Genomic DNA, 21,725 nt, shown 5'->3' with positions numbered 1-21,725 from the left:
AGACTTCTAGTAGCCAAAACCCAGGAGTGGTACAACTGCGAGTAGAGTTTGTATCAGACCAAAAATTTAAAGCCTACAGAGACCCACATACAAGCTGATGTCTGACCTGGGCTCAGTTGCATTTTAAAGCAAAGTCCACAACCCAAATTTTGCAAATAACTATTGAATTAATTATTGGGTCAATGCTACACTAAAACAAAACTGTAAACATACTCAAAGGAGTTTTGCAAATAAAAAACATAATCTTAGAGATGTAGAAAACTTTAATAATCCCTAACCAAATACTTTCAACCAACCTTGACAGCATCAGCAGCCATAAGCAATTTGAAAGCAAATAAACCAAAGACAAAATATTTCACTGACTTACAAATGGTGGTATTTCACTGAAGACATAAATTAATACTGAATTGATGAAAGAAGTTTCAAGATTGAATTGTGGCAGGAATGGTATTAGTGGTTGGAGAAAGAAAAATGTATCCTTGTTTGGAACCATGTACCTACACAATCTTTATTGTAAACAATTTGCAGCATTATTGCCACATTTGTTACAAAACTCATGCTCTAAGCCATACTGAATCTTTTCCTGCTGCAAATAATAAATCAGAATAACATCTAATGTTACTCAGAGAGGTGGTGAAATAAAAGTGTGGAACTTGCGTCATTTGTAGAAAGAATAAGTGTAATATGGAAATCTTAAATACATATTTTCACACTTCTTGCTGCCAGCTTGGGTCTGCATGATGTTCTTTACTTGCCCGCTCCTCGCTGTGCTCTGTTCCCACGTTTAAGCTGAGTGTGCTGCCACGTGGACCTCCTGTACGGGTGATGATGATGTAAAGATAAGTCTAATCTTCACAAACCTACTCTTGCAAAGTCTGCTACATCAAACGGACAGATTTAGACTGAGCCGAAAGTTCCTACAGAGAATTGCTTCTTAAAGGCCATGAACTTCTGTTTAAAGGCCAACATGTCCTTGCCGACTAAGCCGGATGTAATAAGCAGAAATCAAGTCAATAAACTTCACCAAGATACCCAACGAATGAGCTACTTGACACGCACAAACAGGATTTTTTTGTGTGCCTGTGTGTGTGTGTGTGTGTGTGTGAGGCTAATAGTGCTTCCGAAGAGCCGCTGTGCATCAGGGTGGACAATAACCAGAAACCCTGTGGATTCACAAAGGTTCTCACTAACCTCTTCAGTCTTTAACACGCCCCCTGTGGATAAAAGAAGGCAGGCTCACGCATTCAGATTTACCAATATTAGATGACTGCATCAGATGAGAGAACCAGGTTTAACTTCAGTAAGAAAATGACAAGGAAACCTTCACATGCACTTCATATTCACAAAACACATGTATGAATCAAAATATAAAAATACACTTCGACTAAGTGACAACATTGCCATAGCAACAAGTATTCGCATATCAACAGGTGGTGAGGCGTAAAATGTGAGCGGTCAATGCAGCTCTTACCCAAAAAGGGGTCTTGTGCATGTTAAGAGAAGACAGACGAAGGTACACACACAGGTCGCAAATGCAACAATGAAAACACAACCTTAGCACGCTCACAAAGACAGAGTCTAATTGGCAGCATGGTGCGTGGTGCCCAGCTGGAGCTGCAGAGGAAAGAATATCCCAGAGCCGGAGGGAAGCAGGAATCAATAAGAAACACCACAAACGCCTCTGACTGCTACCAACTTACTTACTGCATCAGTGGACTGTCACTAAGATTAGGAGCTTCAGTCTGACGTTACATGACTACCCCAATGATTTAAGCCAGGCGCTGCTTAAATGTTTACAACATGTTTTTGAGAGGTGCAGCTACATTAAACACATACAGGGAACTCGTCTTTTTGGATGCTGCCAACCCTCCCATGTCTGTACGCAAAGCACGATGCTACAACCGTCAAGTGATTAGTTTTGCTGTCGTATTTCCTCCAGATTGTAGTTTTACCAGCGTTACCTTTGTGTATTCGGTGCACACAGCATCTAACGCATGCCTGTGTGTCCTAGAAGATGGATTCCTCTTCTGTTGCTTTTTCAGATACATATTTTTCCAATTAAAATGTTCTTTTGTGGAGTTTTTTTTCTCATCCAAATTAAGAATTAAAAGATAGAGGATGTTGTACACTGAAAGTAAAGTCCTCTAAGAAAAATTGGCAATCCCACCTATACAAAATGACTTTAACTGACTCGATTTAAGAGCTAAGGTCTCTCATGGTATAATTTAACTAAAAGAAGAAAGTTTTTGACATTGAAAACTAAAGTTGAATTAAAGCTAAACTCAACTGAAATTAAAAATAAGCATGTTAGAAGACCCATGTGGTGCAACTTCCAATTAAATAAACTCTGTTAGATAGATTCCTATTCCTAGTTAATCATCAAATGAATAAAAACTGACACTCAGCCAACTTGTGTCTCACGTACAGCCTAAAATGATGCAACAGTTTTGTATAGAAGTCCATTTAGATGAAACACATAATACATGTTAGAAAATAACTGCTAAAAACATGTAATAAACTGTTACTTATATAGTGCTGTATACACTGCTACACCATTAAACTGCTTAAAGTCAGGATTTTTTTTGGTGGGCCTGACACACTTGACATTGTGTAATTCCTTCCCCCTATATTTTAAGATTATAAAAACTAGATTGCATCAGCATCAGCAGTTCTCCCAGCTGACTGTGAGTTACAAAACCTACTACAGCCAACAGTTTGCTAGCTAGCTATGTCATCGTCCAGTAAATGCAGCTTTCTCTGGATACCTGAATTTGCAGAACAGCAATTTGAATTGAGTTAAATGAAACGAAGAGGACACGGATTGATTTTTTTTTTTGAAGAGAGCTGAAGATCACCACCAACACCCGCCTCTGCAGTGACCGTTTTACACTTAATCAGAGACAACTGGCATTCACAGATAATCCAACACTGGCGAATGCGGCCTTCATCCTCTCGTCTCGATGACATCTGGTGTCGTCGTCGGCAGTGCTCACCGATGAGTGTAAGTTGCATTAATCTATTACATTAGGCAACTTAGTGCACCTAAATTGTGCGTTTTTGATTTCACAGTTCATTCGAACTGTTGTGAAAGCCGTCAATCAGCATCTTCACGGGCCAACGGCATTTCAGAACAGAAAGTACTGCTTGTTTTTTCACAATTGAAACTTAATTTTGTGCATCTGGAATCTTTTTAATCATTCAAATTTGGACCGGTGGTTAATAACACCGTGACAAACCCAGAACATATATTTTTTTAATTGTTTTACACAGACTACAAGCGTTAGATGTGGCTTAGATGTAACCAAGGACAAGGCACTGGATAAAAAAGAAAAGAAAATAACTGAATAATAGAGCTGCTGCGATTCTCAGAAAGCCTGTCACAGCAAACAGAGAAGCAGGCTTTATATGAAATTTTAGGAAGAGCCCAGTGCGTACACAGGGCTTCGGTACATCACAGCTCACGCTTTGTAGGAAAGAAAAGGGGGGGAAAAAACGAGATGAAACTGTCATCAGCGTCATTGGAGTCTAAATATAGCATTGTGCATCTACAGCCAAGTGTTCCCTCTGACTGTCAAATGGCAGACTGAGCAGATAACAGGCATATTAACTGTAAACACAGAATATGAAGCCTGGCAGGTCAGAGGCTGCCTCCACCTCCGGACTGATGCTCTTCTGTTACGCTAAGGTTATTATTTCTGAGAGCCCTCAAGAAACAAGAACCTGGTCCTAACCAATAAAAATGTAATGCAGGGAACAATGCTGAGGAATGACAGCATTAATAATGAAAGAGATTTATCTTGCTCTAGCCACAACCCGCATTTTAAAGCACACAGACACATTCGCACAAAAAAAGCAGACAGGCATGTTCCTCCTCCAACTCGAATTTTCACCAAGCTCCCAAGCAATCAGTCACAGAGACAGACGCTTGCTCTCAAACTCACACATCACTTATTGACTCTCACTTTGCTTTCTGCACTTTGATGGCATCGCAGCCACAACCCCTGCTATTCTGCACCGCATCCCACGCAGAAATCGCTAAACAGAGAGCGCTTATGGGAGTCTGCGCCCTGAGCATAGGAGGCATTAAAGATGTAAAGGGGCTGAACAGGATCAAAGCAGGTGCAATCCTGCCACGCCTTTCCCCCCACCTCCATTTCCCTTTGGGCTGGTTTAGAGTTCTCAGCGCCTGACAATTTTTTTTTTTTTTTAAATCCAGGAGGGTCACTGTGGAGTCATGCTAGGCCTCAACTTGGCAAAACAGTGCAAATCACCAGTTATTGGGTCTGTGTATACTCATAATAAGCATAGGAGTGCCCCATGGGGGTTACCTTTATTGAGAGAAAGCCTCTACTGTCTCTGGGGAGTTTCTCCAGTTATGTAAAAATAACTTAAAGGCAGTAATTCCGTAAAAATAAATAGCTATAGGTTTGTTAATCATCTTTTTTTTTTTTTAAGTGGAACAAACTAATAGATGTTTTTTTTTCTGTCAGCTTGAAGTTTGAACACACCATATGCTGAGGAGCTCCTTTTAAACCCACATGTATTTATAAAGTGAGCGAAGGCAAGCTTAGCATCTGTACCTTTATCTGAGTAAAAGGAAAAATAGTTTCACCGAACTAAACTATGCATTCAAAACACAATACTTTTCTGTGAGCCCACTTTCCAAGACGGTGCAATTTGTGCCCTCTTTCCATGTGTCAAAATATTGCTTGTTAACTGTCTCTTGTTAAGGCAAAAAAAAAAAAACAAATCCAAAACAGTTACTAAAAGGAAAGCTTATTAGCATATTGCATTATCACATACTTTGTACAATGAGACAGGTGGGGGGGAAGGCAGGGCAAAGAGAAAAAATAATCTGCCTCAAAACAATACTGAATAGATAATCAGATACTCCTGTACCCAAACATCCCGAGAACCTTTGAAAAGCTGCACTATCTATGGGCCCAGAGGGTTCTGTCTGTCTGGTGTCAATATCTGAGTTGTTATCTGCATAACAATTCAACCCTCAAACTGGTACCTGAACTCAGCTCTGTCAGCTTGGTAACAGAAAAAAAAAAAAAAAGAGCTATAATATAAAGCATGAAATTCAGAAATGCTGGGATGAGAAGCAGTGAGTGGGAGGATTCTTTTACCTGACTTTGAGAAGAAAATAATTGGATTTATAACCATGTAACATGATTTAAGATTATTATGAATACAAGGTCTCTGTGTGTGTGTGTGTGTGTGTGTGTGTGTGTGTGCGCGGGCTGTGGGTGAGTGTGTCACAGATGAAACAATAGGCGATGGAGCACAGTTGTTTCACATTAGTGTCTATTAGGTTGAGGAGTAGGCACATATAATTTGGCTCGTCTCTCCTTCCTATTGGCTCACCGGTCACAGGTGGGATGTAAATCAACTCGGTTATAATAAAGCTCATTGGTAGCTGCGTCAGTGGTGGATTTGTCAGAGAGCTACTGTTAGGCTGAGATTAATTATTTTCTCATTGTCATTGTGATATGAACATGCGCAATAAACACACTGCAAAAGACCAGCTGAAACATAATGAATAAGGAAAATTACTTTTCTACATATATCATACATTCACTCAGCATGCAAATATCTGAAATATCCAATCAGATGAAGCCATCAGCTAGCCTCACAATAATTAAACTTAGCTTGCAGGATGGCTGAATCAAAAGAAAGGAGCAAAGAAATTGTCAAGAGATGTTTAGAAGAGTTTTCTTTTCTTTTCTGTTTTTTCTTTTTTTAAAGGTAGCAGAACGGGAATTTAATCTTACATTCTCTATGGTCATCTTGATTAAATTAATGCTCTGTTTAACTGATCTGGTATGAAAGTGGTATTTGCTGAATAAAAGCATGTTCAAAATCATTTATTTCATTTCTTTATTCTGTGTTTGAGAGGACTGCGCTGAGATTGTGATCCTGAAGGTCTCCAGGGGCACAATGTAAATCTCACAGGAGCAGAAGGACAAAAACAAAGTCAGCTGCAGGTGCTGGAATTTACCACTGACCAGAAGGATGGTGTCAACAAATGAAGCTGACAAGTGTGGTTTTACAATACACGAGCCAAGCAAGGCAAGTTTGACATTTGGAGAATTTTGTCAGTTGTCTCCAACAAAGACGGGGAAAAAAAATCGAACTTAGTTGTGGCAGATATGCAAAGTATAGATTTACAGCAGGCACAAATCTGACTCTCTGGGTGAAGGCGACAAAAGCACTCCATTCTCTGTGGTGAATGTATGCTGTCCTTCAAAGATAAAGCACTTTTCCCTGCACAAAATAAACCAGACGCTATTGAGAAATGTATAAAATGTCTACATATACTGTGCATACTGCACTAAAATAACTTATTCCTATGAACGTAACTGTAATTTTGCTTTGTTAAACCCAAAAGAAGTGTTTCTATTAATACTACAAATTAAAATGATGTGTTTTCCTTATGGGATGAGAGAGAACATGCAATCAGTGGTATCTTATATTGCGTGAATGTTCAGGGTGTTTGCAGGTATGGACGGGAGTCCAGGCAGTAATGATCAGAAATGCAGCAGGCGGACGCAACAATAAACAAACAATCGTGAGAACAATTCTAGATTGGGGTCTGTAGCAGCAGTTAATGTATTACAGCAGAAAGACACAAACTGTTTCACTAATACACTCTAATGTTTATTCACTGCAAGTAACATTGTCATTGAAATAATTGACAATGTTATTGTATGTCACAGATTTTCCACATACCATGCAGGCCCACATGCAGAACTGTTAAGTAACTACCTCCAGCTTTGTTGCCTTTTTTTCAAACTTTTAGGGAGGGAGCTGAGCTTAAGCGAACTTTATTGCTGCAAGCAGAAGGCCTAAATTACTTTGCCAGCCAGTTTTTGGTTGCTTTTTTTTTTTTTTTAAATCATATTCTTAAACGTATGCACACTTTCGGATGGACAGTGACCATAGCCACAACACTAATGAAGACCCAACAACCAGTCATTCTCTTAGTGTCCTCATTCCTCATTCACTATCATGCTGCTTGACTGACAGTCAGCATATAGTTTGTCAGCTGTATACTACAACACTGACAGAGAAGATGAAACATATGAACAATAGAGTTTACTCAGGTTTTCTAGAAACCAACCGATTTTGATGAAAGAAAACCTCAAAAAGACCGTACAGGAGCTTGCAACAGCACAACTCCACATTTCAGAATTCATTTTGGTAACAGTAGCAGCAGAATCAAAGGCTGGCTGTGACTAAACAGACACACTTCTACGAACCCACAGCACCATCTAACCAGAGCAACGGGCACCTCAGCTTCAGTTCTTGTGTACTCGGAGGATACACCTGAAATCAGCACAGTTCCACTGGCTAACATCTAATCAAGCCGTCGCATAAAATATAGATGTTGTGGACGAGCACAACAAAATTTCTATATTTAATTCAACAAATAATAAGATCAAAGAAGAAGAAGAAGAGCAGCTGGTGAATAAAAGATAAGCAGAAAGGAGGTGAGGATTCAGCACTCTGCTGTGGTGGAACATGAAGGTGCCACTAACTGAAAAGGTAAAAAAAAAAAAAAACAAAGAGAGAGAAAAGGATTTCATCTGCAATTAACACCAACACCTAAACCACAGTGGAAGATACACTCCAGGCTGCAACTAATTTTCATGACTTATATTTCTTATTGTGAAATGTCAAAACAACTTTCGAGATTCTACAATGGCATCAGGAAACATTGGTCTTGTTTTGTGACCACAAGTCTGCAATCAAAGTTTACTATTAAACGTTACAAAGATTAACAGCAAATCCAGTTGTTTGAGATGCTTATCGTTCCAGCTCTACATCCACTGAAAACAAATATTTTTGTCAAATTTTTTTGCAGATGACAAAGTAATGATGAAATCCATCATAAGCTTGGTGTGCTATATACACAATTTACGGACTTTGACAAGATTTTTCCCCATAAGGAGTAACAAAGACTTAAAAGGGGCGGCTGTGGCTCAGGTGGTAGAGCGAGTGGGTCAATGATTGGAAGGTCGGCAGTTCGATTCCGTCCTGTCACCTGTGTCATGGTTGCTGTGTCCTTGGGCAAGACACTTCGCCCACCTTGCCTGGTGTGAATGCGTATGAATGAATTGTTTGAGCTGGTGGTCAGAGGGGCTGTAGGCGCAGAATGGCAGCTACGCCTCTGTCAGTCTGCCCCAGAGCAGCTGTGGCTACAATCGTAGCTACCACCACCAGAATGAATGTGTGTGAATGAATAATTGACAGCGTAAAGCGACTTTGAGTGTCTAGAAAAGCGCTATATAAATCTGATCAATTATTATTATTGTTATTATTATCAAAGAATGTTCCAACAGAATGACCTTTCCTTTTCCAACTATGTCACTTTCTAAAGTTACTCTAGAGATGTGACTTTAGGATCAAATAGACAAAGGCCACAGTCAAAACTTCCTAGTTCACTCTTTATGCACTTTGGCTTTACTGGGTCTGTCAAATTGCACCTAATCCAGCTCACCACGAGTTGGAGGATCAGCTTAAACCTTGTCTTTCTGTGTTCCAGACATACATGAGCAGATTTGACAGAAGGCATGTTTGATGGCAGTCAATCTTTTGGCAAAGGGCTCCAAGTGCAAGGTTCATTTAAGAACCGTTTAATACTGAAGACGTACTTTAAGCCAACAAGTCACACAGGAGCCCCTTTGCCACTTCGTGCTTGTCACTGCCGGTATGTCAAAGCTCATAAGCTAGTAATTAGTTTACTCATTTGCAAGCAGTGTGTAAATAAGCAACTTATGATGTTCTCCAAATAATTTATGTGACACTGAAGCTTCACTTGTTTTTTGTTTGTCTGCAATCTTGGAGGGAAAGGAGATACAAGACATAGTTACAAGCTAACCTTCCTGACATATGACTTTCTCATTGTCACTGTTTTAGAAAATGATTGTGGAGCTGCAAGGCAAATTTCATCCTCATTTACATAAATTAAGTTGGGTTTTTTTTGTTTGTTTAAGATTGCTTGTCAGTTCTGCATCATGTGGAATCCCACAATGCCTTGCAGAGTGACTCCCCCCCTTTATCCTACAGAAAATGAATAGCAGCAAACTTTACACTACATTGCATCTAATTGGTCATACAGTTGTATTTGAACTAGTGGCTGGCTGTGATTTTAAAATATATATATATAAATTAGAGGCTTTGTAATTAATTAATATCAATTAATCACATTTTTATCAAATGGCAATATTTGACACAATAACCAATTCAAATAAATTTTGGTTGATGACTGAATCAATGAATAGACATATACATGAACTTAAACAACAAAAATGTTTATTTTTCATCTACGTTTATCTGTGCATTTTTCATGTCTACTACATTCACAGATTAGTTCAAACTCAAAGTGCAATTAAAGCTATTATACTCAACATTTTAAGAATTTTTGTCTCAAAAATCTTTGTCGCACATGCTCTTACCCAAGCTGCCATTGGGAAGTTTTTTTTATAAAAGCACTTTCCACCCAACAAGCCAATCAATGCGGTCTCATCTCATGTGCTGACGTCACTCGATACGTCCTGTGCATCTTCTTTGTGTCTGGTAAATGAACTTTGGGTGCATTACCACCACCCACCAGGCTGGAGTACGTGCATTAACATTACCAGTGTGCCAGAAACTATGGAACTGAGAAAGGTACAAATATTGCATTTTTTTAACATTCAGTTTTTGCTGTAATTAATTAAGTTCCAGTCCCCCCAGAAGAATCATGGCATCCCCAGGTGGAGATCACACTCAGACACTCAAACAGAGCTGGACATGAACAAACTGCTCATCCTCTAGACTAAAAAAGGAAACAGTCATATCCTTTCCCTCCATGACACACAGCCAACCCTCAGGTTATTAGTTTCAGACCCATACACCAAACATTGTGGGTGGCGTGCCCACGTAGTGACATTACTAATTCAGGCTGAACTCAAAACAATATTCTTTCTGTTTATCTTTGTGACAGTGCTAAATTGCTGAGACTTTATTTCCAGACACAAATTGAAAAAGCAGGAAATTGAGATTAAATGCTGATACAAAGTTAAGTTTTCCCAGTTCTGCCTACAATTTCTTCTGATTGGTTTGTCTGCATTGGTTCAGATTCCTCCTCCTCCTCCTCCTCCCTATATAACATATTTCTTACTACAATAGTCAAATACCCCAGATGATACAAACCCTAGATATTCTATATATATCACATTGTAATATGTTTTAATTGTTGAAGCTCCTTCAAGGCAAACAAAACCGTGGCGTGACCGTATAGAAGGAAATGAGGGGGGGAAAAAAACGCTTTTATGATGCTTTCAGCTCGATTCTGATAAACGGATTACTAAATGGATGGGAACTATCAGCTTCTCATCTTGTTCCTTCTCAGAGGGACAATTGTGTCGGAGCCAGCCACCAAAATAACACCACAGTGATTGTTCGCTTTGATTCTTCGGGTCCGGAAAAGGTGCTTTCACAAAGATCTGACAGGGCTTGCCCAAATCCTTTAATACAGTGTGACAGCAACTTCTTTATCCTCTCATTTTTTTTCCTTCTTTCACCAACGGTCTTTTTTATCTCAGAGAGGATACAATCCTAAGTGTCCTCTGGTCATACCCCTTCAATCACTGGATTGATATGAAAACACAGCAGCGAAACTAAAATGACAGAGATTGCAGACATTCAACTGATACTACACATTCACTGGTACTCTTAGACTATTACCATATTAAAAACATCCAAAATAAGCACACTGGGACACAATCACCTACTTCACATCTTTTAAGCCACCATTACATGTCTTCATGTGCATGTCTGTGTATTAGTTTACGTGCTTTGCATAGAAGAGATAAGGTAAGGTAAGCTAGTGCGGACATGGTGCTGTTGGAGACCAGAAAGAAAGTGTTCAAGTGAAAAATGGGCAGTTATGCACTTAACCTGCTCATTGATAAAAGCTCTATGGGAGGTCAGGAGGTGTAACAGAGTCAGTGAGAGAATACTATAATGCTGAAGGCTGAAAACAAAGCTCCCTCACCAGTCCGGTCACCCCAGGCTCAAAAGCAGGATTGGTTTGCATAATGTGACTGAGGATTTTAGGGCTAAAAGCAGCACAAACTCACATTTTCGAGGAACAATCGGTAATACTGGTAAATGGCAAATGGTCACTTATATAGTGCTTTTATCCAAAGCGCTTTACAATATGTTTCTCATTCACCCATTCACACACACATTCATACACCAGTGGTGACAGAGCTGCCATGCAAGGTGCTGCCTGCCATTGGGAGCAACTTCGGGTTCAGTGTGTTGCCCAAGGGCACTTCGACTGTGGAGGGGCGGTGGATCAAACCGCCAACCTTGCGATTGGAGGACAACCCGCTCTACCACCTGAACCACAGCTGATAACAAGTAAGGTGAAACTTCATACGTCTTTAGAGTCCTAGAACTTAACTTAAACTTATGGTACATGTCTACAGAGGCGTTTTAGATTCAGGAGATTGTACCACTTCCTAAAATTGGATGTTTGATGGATGTACAACTCGGCAATGTATGAAAGATGATTGGCAATTGCTCTTCACCCTCCTATAGTTGTGCAAACACTTGGCCTGATTGGACGACGCTTCACTGGGAGGCTACATCTTAAAACTGGACCAACATGGCAGTCTATTTAGGAACTTTCTCTTTGATTACAAAAACAGTTCTGCGTTTATTATAGATTGATAACAGTTAGTTTTCAAGTTTTTCTGATATTTAACAGAGGCGTAGGATCACACTAGATGCCTCTCATTTGCATAAAGTAGCCTAGACCTCAACTTTATGCAAATATGGAGCAGGCAACATGACACCCCGCAACATAAAGCTACCACATTCCTTTGCAGTGCTGCTCATATATGCGATGAATGGGAAGCTTTGAAGTGACAGATCCTGTGGGTGCCTTGCAACAAGCAGGTTCACACCTGTGAGCTTGCTGGAGCATTTCTCCATGGAGTTTGCATGTTCTCCCTGCCTTCATGCATGTTGTCTGTCTCCTTGGGATTGGTTTAGCCCTGTGATGGAATGGCAACTCGTCAAGTATTCCACTTGACAGGGTGCAATAGGCCTGTTCCTCAACACGATAAAGCAGATATCACTGATTTAAATATGGATGGAACTTCCTGCTTTGGTTCATCCTCATTAGCCTTGTTTTAAGCTGCATTTGTGCAAAAGCTCAGGTAAATGCTGCCTGCCCAGTGCTTCACTGACCACAAAGTTAGCAACTAGCTGGTAAGCAAAGTGGAGCATTTGTGAACTAAAGAGTTAGACATTTACATCAGAAGATGAATCAATAGTGGACATATGAATTCAAACAAATGCTAATGCTCCTCTGTGTCTGTCTTCAGCTGCTGAAGATAATATGTCTATGTTGTGGCTACAGTGTGTTGCAGTGCTTTCTAGGGGCAACACAATATCAACGAATGCAAATTTAAGCTCCATTGCGATGCTGTGTTCGTAGACAAGCACAAACATTCAGTCGTAATAAAATCTGCTGCATATACTGATTGTAAAAAGCTATGTCACACAAGCACCGTCCTCCTTTCAAAGTCCCTCAGACTACAAATCTACTCAATTAATCATACATACAGTATGCACACATTTCTAGCACATTCGCATACCGTCCCCTAAACCAAGCCTTTCTAAACCACACTCCATTATTCATTTGCCTCGCTTTAGCATGGTGTATGCACAGTGCATTTGCCATTCCATTCAAACTGGATGTTAGTGTGTTATTAGCACATCTCAAGTACAGGAGCATCTCCTAAACAACCTGTCACAGCACTCGGGTCAAATGATGGACTACGCACTGTTGTCTCATGGTGGACAACTTGTGAGAGAGTAAAAACAGATGCTTTCTCTGTGGAGACATCAGCTAGTGTGAAAGACAAGAGCTGCATCCTCACAAAAATGTACACTGACACTAGCCATCATTATATAACAGCACTACAGCCTAAAAAGGGAATACCACTAAATTTTAACACTGAGGGATGCTCAGGCTTTGCCTTCAGACCATTTAGTCTGTGTCACTGCACATTTTAGAATTCGTCCTGCCCTCTCTGATGTGGTGTGTTACAGTATGTATAGTGCCGCAGAGACCAAACAAAAAAAAAAAAGAGGAAGCTAGTAAATGATCATAAGCTGACCAGACAGGGGCTCTTTGAAGATTAGGATCTGTAGATCTGAACATGTACAGTCTAAGAATGCCTAAAGTCAGGCTCCCAATCAGCTTTGGTGGGAAAACTTCTAACTACAAGCCAAACATCACATATCAGAGCTTTGCCTTTGTGACTTTAGAGTAACTGTTTCACAGCGACCCTGGTTCTGTTTCTGGCAGAGCTTCCAGCTCAGGGGAGATCATTTCTTTGTCATTGCTCGTACAACTCCTACCAGCTGGTTGAGCTGCCTGGGTGACGAGGGGAGGATATCTGGGAGTACCACCCCCAGGCCAGGTGAAAAGAAGCAGCTGGTGACTATACTGTATGTATCAGAGGAGACACATGTTGGTGCTGACAGAGTAGATGTTCACGTCTGAGTTTATTCTGCATCATATACTGTAGAGCTACAGTGTTTTTTGTCCAAATGAATACATTATAAGCTCCAAACTGTGTCTGTACAAAAAATCCAAACCAGCTAGTAAAGAAAACTCTAGATGAAAGACAACAATACAACCCAGTGGTACTTTTTAGAAATGTTGTGCCTGCAATACACAGGCTATCTTAGGCATGCATCTGATATACAGTAGCTGCAATATGCTGGCAGAACTAGACACAACCAGAGGACATTGTCATCGGCTGGGTCTGTGCATCCACTTTCCTGCGCTCAACGGAACACAACAACAGATGAAGGACTGAATGCAGCAAAGCACCACTTCTATGGCACCATTCACACTGCTTTTGTACGCTGATACTCTAATAGTTTTGTGTAGGCAATTCAAAAAAACTGCAGTTTACTGATAAAAAAAATAATAGGTTTACAGAATTAAAGCAGGCTACCACTGAGTTTTCTGTGAAGTTTGTTCCATTAACAACAGATAAATGTGCGAAAAATGCATCACGTTTTCTCGATATAATTACATATTTTATGATTTTTTTTTTAATTGAGGCTCTTTTGAGTTCCTGTAAAAGGACAAAATCTTAAGCAAACAGATGAACAAACCTGGAAGCATGCACGTTCTCACACACCCACACACAAACACACGTGGAGCATTATTCATGCAGCGGGATGCCCCTAAATGAATCCATGTGTGCAAATGTCATCAGTAAATGTCAATAGCTTTTTCAGGCCTGTCCCGAGGACATGGAGCCCAGCATATGGGCCGCGGGACTCAGCCGTACCTTCATTTCCTACTACTTCATCTATTCTTAATCTACTTTAAAGACCTCATCTGTTCATGTGATGAATTAAACAACACATGAGTGAAGGGCTTTTGACAAGCAGGAGGCAGAAAAGAGGACAGATATGATTGCATGGTGATTGACAACAACTGCAGTGAGGATAAAAAGAAGGAAAAAATAGCTCCTATCTCACTTCTTCCATTTGGTGACATACACTTGTCTATGTGGGAGAGAGGTGTGAAGCAAGTAATTAACATACAAAAATTCCAACTGCAGGCTTCCTGTAAACACATGACATGCACACGGTTCAAACCTCTACAGCTGTATTTTTCTGGGATCTTTTTTTTCCCCAATAAGAGATAAAACAAGATTCGCCAGCTTCGCTAGCTTAACCTTCTGAGTCCCAAAACCTGTCGCGGGTTTGAGAAGCATGTAATCTTTTTAAAAAAATAATCATCCAAATTACATCACTCATCTTAGTCAGAAAATGTAAAAAAACAAAAAAAAGGAAAAAAAAACAGAAAGACATTTTTAGTTTCCCGATGGTCTATGAAGTAATTATGTGTGACACGCTGTTCTGTTAGAAAACATAAACAAATCTAAAATTGTGATATTTCAAAAATGTGTGTTGATTCTAGGTTTTTTTTAATGTTTGTATAATAAAGAACTATTGTTTTGTGTTTCTTTTTTCAGGTTTATGGCTTTATAACTCTGGTTTACTGCACAAAAGGCATTGTTAACTCTTTCTACATCTAGCCATGGTTCCTATACAGGTGCAGGACTTTAGACTTTAGAAATTAGCCCACAGTGAATAAAAAGGTGACAGGAGCAAAAAAACTGCTTGAGGCTCAGAGGTTCAACATGCCCTGTGGCTAAAGAGGCTTAGAATTACTCCAATATATATAAAATATATATATATAATATATTTTCACATTCTGCCCACATCGTCTCATATGTGTCTGTACCTCTATGTAGGAAGAGAGTCTGGGGTAGACCCGGTAAGGTCCCAGCACGTGGGACAGAGGCGTGGTGCAGGGGAAGCTGGTGGTCACAGTGTGGCTCACTTCTGGCAGAGAAAACAGCTTGAAGCCAAATTTCTCATACAGCTTCTGCAGTTCTTCATCTGGCTTCTCTTCACCCTCGCACAGGATGCTGCCCACCACGTAGCGACATTTCTCTGGAGGCCTCTGAAGGGACAGAGACAGAGAGAGAAAGAGTGGATATACATTAAATATCTACAAACCCCCATGAAACCTTTCAGTGAGTCACCTCACAAAGGCAAAAAAGAATCCTGCTTATTTAAGCAGCTATCACAGCAAGGTAACGCCCTCTGTTGGAGGAACAATGTGACCATTTTGTCCATTTTATATGCTGCTCTACTGTGTTACACAGGAGCACATTTCTCTTGAGTCTGACAGAGAAATATACTCATCTATAACAAATAGAGCTCAATTCATTAAATAAAAAAATCGAATTTGTTGTGCACAAGGAGATAAATTGCATGTCCTGTAAAGCATGTTTAAAATAACACACTCTAAATAAGACAATCTGTGTGCTTGCTGCTCGGTGTCAACCCTTTCAGCATTTTTTATTTCATAGAAGCGGTCGATTTAATAGATAGTGGAGTGAAAAAACAATAGGTTCTTTTGATTCGCTCTGTGGAGAGAAAGTGAAGGGACATCATAGAAGATGCAACTGACCTGAGCAGAGATGTCCTGAAATGGATGCACATAAAATCTAATTTTCTTTGCTGGTTGACATAATACTGATGTAACATTGGTAATATCAACATAATCCTGCCAATACAGCATGAGGGCTTGACATTCTATTTTTTTGTGGGCACTGTGACATTGAGACATAGCTTAATGTTGTCTTTCCTGCCTATAAAGAATGTATTACAATCATAGTCTTCCTACAAAGATTATCTGGGTTTTATGAGCAGGCATGCACAGATATCCAATGTGTTCTTACTAATGTAAAAATCCGAGGGTCTTTACTTCAAATTATTATTATTATTATTATTATTGTTAATAATAATAATAATGAAGAGATGCAAAGAAAGAGAAAGATTAGCATGATGTAATCAGTATGTTGTTTTGTGCAGAAAATGCTGCATCAGCACGTGTGGAAGTAAAAATAGAAGCCATTTGATTTAAACTTGTGGAGACGTTGCACCTTCACTCCATCTGAAGTGTTTCTGGACAGAAGGCTGCCAGCTCTGTTGAGCATCTTACTCCAGATATCGGGCAGCCAGGTCACATATGTGGTAGGTCAAACTGTGTCTGTGCTGAAACCAATGTTTGTGGAGAGCGCCAGAAATCGGCACTTAATCTTTCACTACGCTACAGGCAAAAAACATTAAATTGATTTTATATTTATCAAAGTCGCACTATGATAAACATGAAAGGGAGTTTGTAGGTATCAATAAACAAGCTGTCCCAACCACACGTAATTGTTCTCTTACCAGCAAATATTTTGGAAGGAAGGAAACACTGGTAAATTACACAAAGTGCAGCCATTATCACAATATTAATCCCGCTATTTGATCAACAATATTGTAATATTTGTAGATTCAGCTAGTGAACAGCTCTCCTGGAGCTGGCAGGGATTGTTTGTCTTGCCTAATGACACTTGAAGAGAGCAAACACAAGCTGACAAGGAGGTTTGATCTCCTTCACTTAAAGGCCTCTCTGCCAACATTATGTCTCTTAATGTGCCCACATGTCTGCATGCAGATGTGAGCGAGGCACAAGAACAATCACAGCGCGAGCTGTCAGTCAGAAGAGGATCTGACAGAGAATCTCCCACTCACATCTGCTTGCAGACAGTTTGTTGTCTGTCTGACAGACACAGATGGAGAGTGGGAGCTGTTGTTAAAGGACCACACCAGTGGTTTTTTGTCAATTTTTGTCGGTATGCTTTACATTGCTGCCCACAATTTTCTAGAGTTTGCCATAATAGTGCAGCTGCCTGAGTACACACTTCCTAACTTTCAGGCAGCCATGGGTAAAAATCAGCTGTCAATAATGATGGTGTCCTGCTGTGAGAAACGAGGTGCAGATTTTAGGCAGGACAACAATGAAATACGCTTCAGAAAGCAGGTGACATCATGCCCTAAGGGTTCCATCTGAACAGTGTAAAAATCATCCTGCAGAATAGAGCAAGCAATGACACATTAACACAAATAAAAACAAAAATAATCTTCACTGTGACAGATGATCCAACTCAAGCAAGTTTTAAGTCTCTGCCATTTTATTTTCATACTACACTAAAATTGGAAATGAGTAGTGGTCTGGAAGGCAGGATTAACACACTTAAAAGTCCTGAAAAAGTATAGGAAGTTTTATCGACTTGTAGAAAATGGGTTTAAACATGCAAAACCCCTGGTGTAGTCCTTTAAGACCTGCTGTTGGTTTCTGCTCTGTGACAGTGGCTGTCTGTGGAGGGCTGGCACTGAGAGGGCACAGATGGGAGCCAGCAACACTCATCTTCATGTCCCTGGCATCCTCGCATAATTATCACATCTAAACGCCACAACGTTCTCTTCTTTTCCATCTCATTTCTCACATTCAGGGCTATTTTTTGACTGCGCTGTGTTGCTACTACACTGCGCTGTTCCCGCCGTCCTACTTTGTTCTTATACCAGCTTTTGTGCAGTAATTCAGCATTGTAGGCTGCCAGTGAGACTCCCTGGCTGAGATAAATCTATTTGATCACCCAGCCCTCAACCCTCGGTGCCTTTTAATGTCTGCGTCATGTGGGTAATAATAATGACTGACAGTGTCTGTTCAGTGTGAACAGATAATCTTTACTGTCACCTGACACTGTGTGCAACAGTGAGTCAGAGAGCACAGATCACCTGCTTTTGACAGGGAATTATTCAATCACAGCAACATGAGATATACAATATCTATTTACAATGAAGCAATGAGTCACTGCAAAGACAGATAGTCACAATGGCTGTGCTAACAATGTCAGAGTAAATTATTGCTTCATTGTGACAGTGTACACATATTGCAAGCAGGGAAGAATACATCGGTGGTTAGGTCAGCTGGCAGGTATCCTGGATGGCGATCCTGATGCACTTAGCAAAATGGCCATTCCAGAAGATTTATTTCTATCTTTATGTTGGTTAGACATGGCAACAAATTCTTTAAAATGATCCATGTAAAATATATCTGAAAAGCTGCCGGGAGCTCATTCACACGTCGTTTTTTGTGTGATTTTTCACACAAAACAATGTGTGAGGTGGAGAGCACAAAGTTAGACACTTCGAGTCAAAGAAGTCCCATTAATGTTAAATACAGCCGATTGAAATGAACCGAAATCCTTCTTTAAAACTGAGTTTGCAAACACAACCTCTAGTGCCAACAGCAGGTTGATATCTGTGTTTATACAGAGGTGAAACATCCCAACATGAATGGGTTGGAACAAAAGCAACAGCACTTTGACATTAACATTTGTGCTTTTCTGTGAAACGTCTCCAAGTACTGAGTGGATTTCAATGAAATTTGATTTGACAGGATTTTATTAGCTTTGGATTTATGTTTTTGATGATTCCTTTGATTTTCATGTTGTGCAATCATCAGGTCAGATATTATTTTGTGTAATCCCTGGTTAGAATAACTCATTCATTTCACATCAGCCTCAGTTATACTTTGTGTTTAATTAACATTAACATTGCGCAAATGTTAGCATTATGACAAAGTAAACTAAGATTGTGGACATGGTGAACACATAAAGCATGGGTTAACATTAAACTTAGTTAACATCAGCACATTTGCATTGTCATTGTTTAGTTCAGCACGTGAATATTAGCATTTAGCTCTGAACACTGTTGTCCCTGCTCCTATAGCTACCAAAAGATTTACCGCGATGTCAAATGTATGCAAAATTACATATCAAATATAAAAAATTGATGCTCAGTGCCATCAATGTCATGTTATACACTCATCCGTCGGAACATTAAAAGTAGACAGGTGAGGTGAATAACACCAATTATGTCATTACGGTGGCGTCTGTCAGTTGGTGGGATATTTCAGGCAGTTCTTAAAGATGATGTGCTGGATGTGAGCAACGTTAACAAAGTTGCTGGTTTGTCCCAGGAAGGAAAAGCCAGCGACAAGGTCATGGACGCACAAGTCTCACTGATGTGTGTGGGGAGTGATGGCTGGCCCAATCCCACAGAAGAACTACTGAGGCACAATTTACTGAAAACTTTCACGCTAACTACGATAGAAAAGTGTCAGAACACATAGTGTAGTGCAGTTGCCAACAATGTGCACCAAAGATAGACCGTGGTACGATGGAAGAAGGTGGAGGCACTATGGCAACAAAGTCAACCAGTGGAGGTAGCGAGCTGGACAAAGTTCTGCTGGAAAACCTTGGGTCCTGCCATTCATGTGACACATACTACTTCCCTAAACATTGTTGTAAACCCCTTTATGGCAACAGTATTTCCTGCCCCACTGTAAAAATTGTTCAAGAACGGTTTGAGGAACATGACAAACGGAAATGGAAGTTGTTGGGTTGGTCTCCAAATTCCCCAGATCTTAATATGATTAACTATCTTATATTAGATTAGATAGAACTTTATTAATCCCTTTGGTAGGGTACCTCAGGGAAATTGTTGTTCTTGCAACAGCACAACACCAACAAAGACATTAGCATATATCAATTAAGAAAAAAGCAGTAAACAAGGAAACAAAGGAAACAAACTATTAGATATCTATGGAATGTGCTGGAAAAACAAGTTTAGTCCACGTAGGTTTGACCTCCCATCTTACAGAACTTAAAGCAAGGTCAAGCCTCAATGGGTCAGAGTTGTTTTGGTGGCACAATAGAGATCTACATAATATTAGAGGGGGCTTTCAATGTTGTGGCTGTTGATGTAATTTGCTGTGAATGAAACTCTTCATACAGGCAAAGCACAAACTGAAATGTGCAAAAGTAAAATGAACAGTGCTCTGCTATAATTAGAAGATAATCACTGAGCATCATATATCATATCATATTCACTATAATAGGTCATGCTAATATGACCACATAAGGCCTTTGTTTCTTAGGCGTTTTTATTTCTTCGCTCTCATCCAAATGGATTTATGTGCAAGGTTTGGTATGCATTGCCCTCTTCCCTACATGGATGCATCAAATGTATGGGCTGTCAGCGAGTCTTCTGTGCAGAGCGACTCCCTGTCAACACTGGTGGTCTATGATAAGACACAACAATAGCCATTCAAACACAGAGGGGATAACAACTGTCCTCCCACGCTCTTGCTTCAGTATCTTATATCTTGCTATCTCTCATGCTTGCCGCACTGATAGACTAGAGTGTGTTAGCCAAACCAGTAGTTCACTAATGATATCATTCAGGGCTCTAGCTATCATTCACATCCCACACAGTGGCAAGAACAAACAGCAGCCCTGACTGCATCTCATCTCTGCTTCCCTCCAGATAACACACCCCAGAGACTACAGGCAATTAGGAAAGAGAGGAACACTACTTCGTGTACTTGACTTGTCTTGTCTTCTCCACCGCAGTTGTTTTGTTTGTGTCTGAAATTCTAGCACCACAAAAGGCAGAAATTCTTAGATGCTGTCCGCACCGCTAAAGCTGCATTTTGAAAGACAGCGTGTGAGGAAAGCTGACTGTGGCTTTGGATTGGCCTGGGTGAGAAGCAGAGAGTTAGATAATGGAAAGACTGCGGTGCTTTTACCTCTGCAACCGAATACTGACACATTAGGTTTCTGTACCAAGTTGGAAAACCAGTGCATTTAAAAGTGACTTGTAAACTGTTCTAAAAGTATAATGAAGCTACCTGGAAGACTTACCCCTCAAAAACAGCTAATTTCATCTGAATCGGGGGTTCATGTTTTTACTAAAATTGCTTTTCTAAAATATCCACATATATCCATATTCCTTAAAATAGTCACACGTTTCGGAGAAAATGCAAGCTTCTATACAATTTCAAATGGTTCTGGTAATTTCCACCATGTTCTAGAGCATTGTAAAACACTATAAACTGAGAAGAGCTGATGTAGTATTTCTCTAGTCAGTTACTAGTCAATTGCAAAGATTTTACTGAACTTGGTCAAGTAAATCACTGAGAAAGAGTTGTGTATTGCAGCTGCTCACAAGACGGTAAGAGGCTATCAAGCCCTGTCTGTGTCTTTTAAACTGCCAGTGGCCACAGTGCAAAGCATCATCTAATAGTACAAGGAGTTCCAGACTGTGATTAATTTCAAAGGGCATGGAAGTTGGTCAAAGGTGAACCTGGTACTAGAAGGAACGGTCGTGTGAGAGACCAAGAAGAGTCCAAGCATCACCACCAAGGCCATCCTGATGAA

The 21,725-nt window shown here is 40.1% G+C and overlaps 1 protein-coding gene across 1 annotated transcript in view; it reads right to left on the bottom strand.

The window, feature by feature from the left end:
- Window positions 1-15,063: 15,063 nt before the first annotated feature.
- LOC103358740 (testis-expressed sequence 264 protein-like) overlaps window positions 15,064-21,725 on the bottom strand; it is a 15,281-nt gene continuing 8,619 nt past the window's right edge. The window contains exon 2 of the mRNA XM_008283821.1: window positions 15,064-15,565. Coding sequence (XP_008282043.1) covers window positions 15,251-15,565 — 315 coding nt within the window. The 3' untranslated portion in view covers window positions 15,064-15,250. The remainder of the gene's footprint in view (window positions 15,566-21,725) is intronic.

Source organism: Stegastes partitus, unplaced genomic scaffold (genome assembly GCF_000690725.1).
Source record: "Stegastes partitus isolate 25-593 unplaced genomic scaffold, Stegastes_partitus-1.0.2 Scaffold328, whole genome shotgun sequence".
In the NCBI taxonomy this organism is placed as follows: Eukaryota; Metazoa; Chordata; class Actinopteri; family Pomacentridae; genus Stegastes; species Stegastes partitus.
This window is presented reverse-complemented; position numbering and strand designations above follow the sequence as displayed.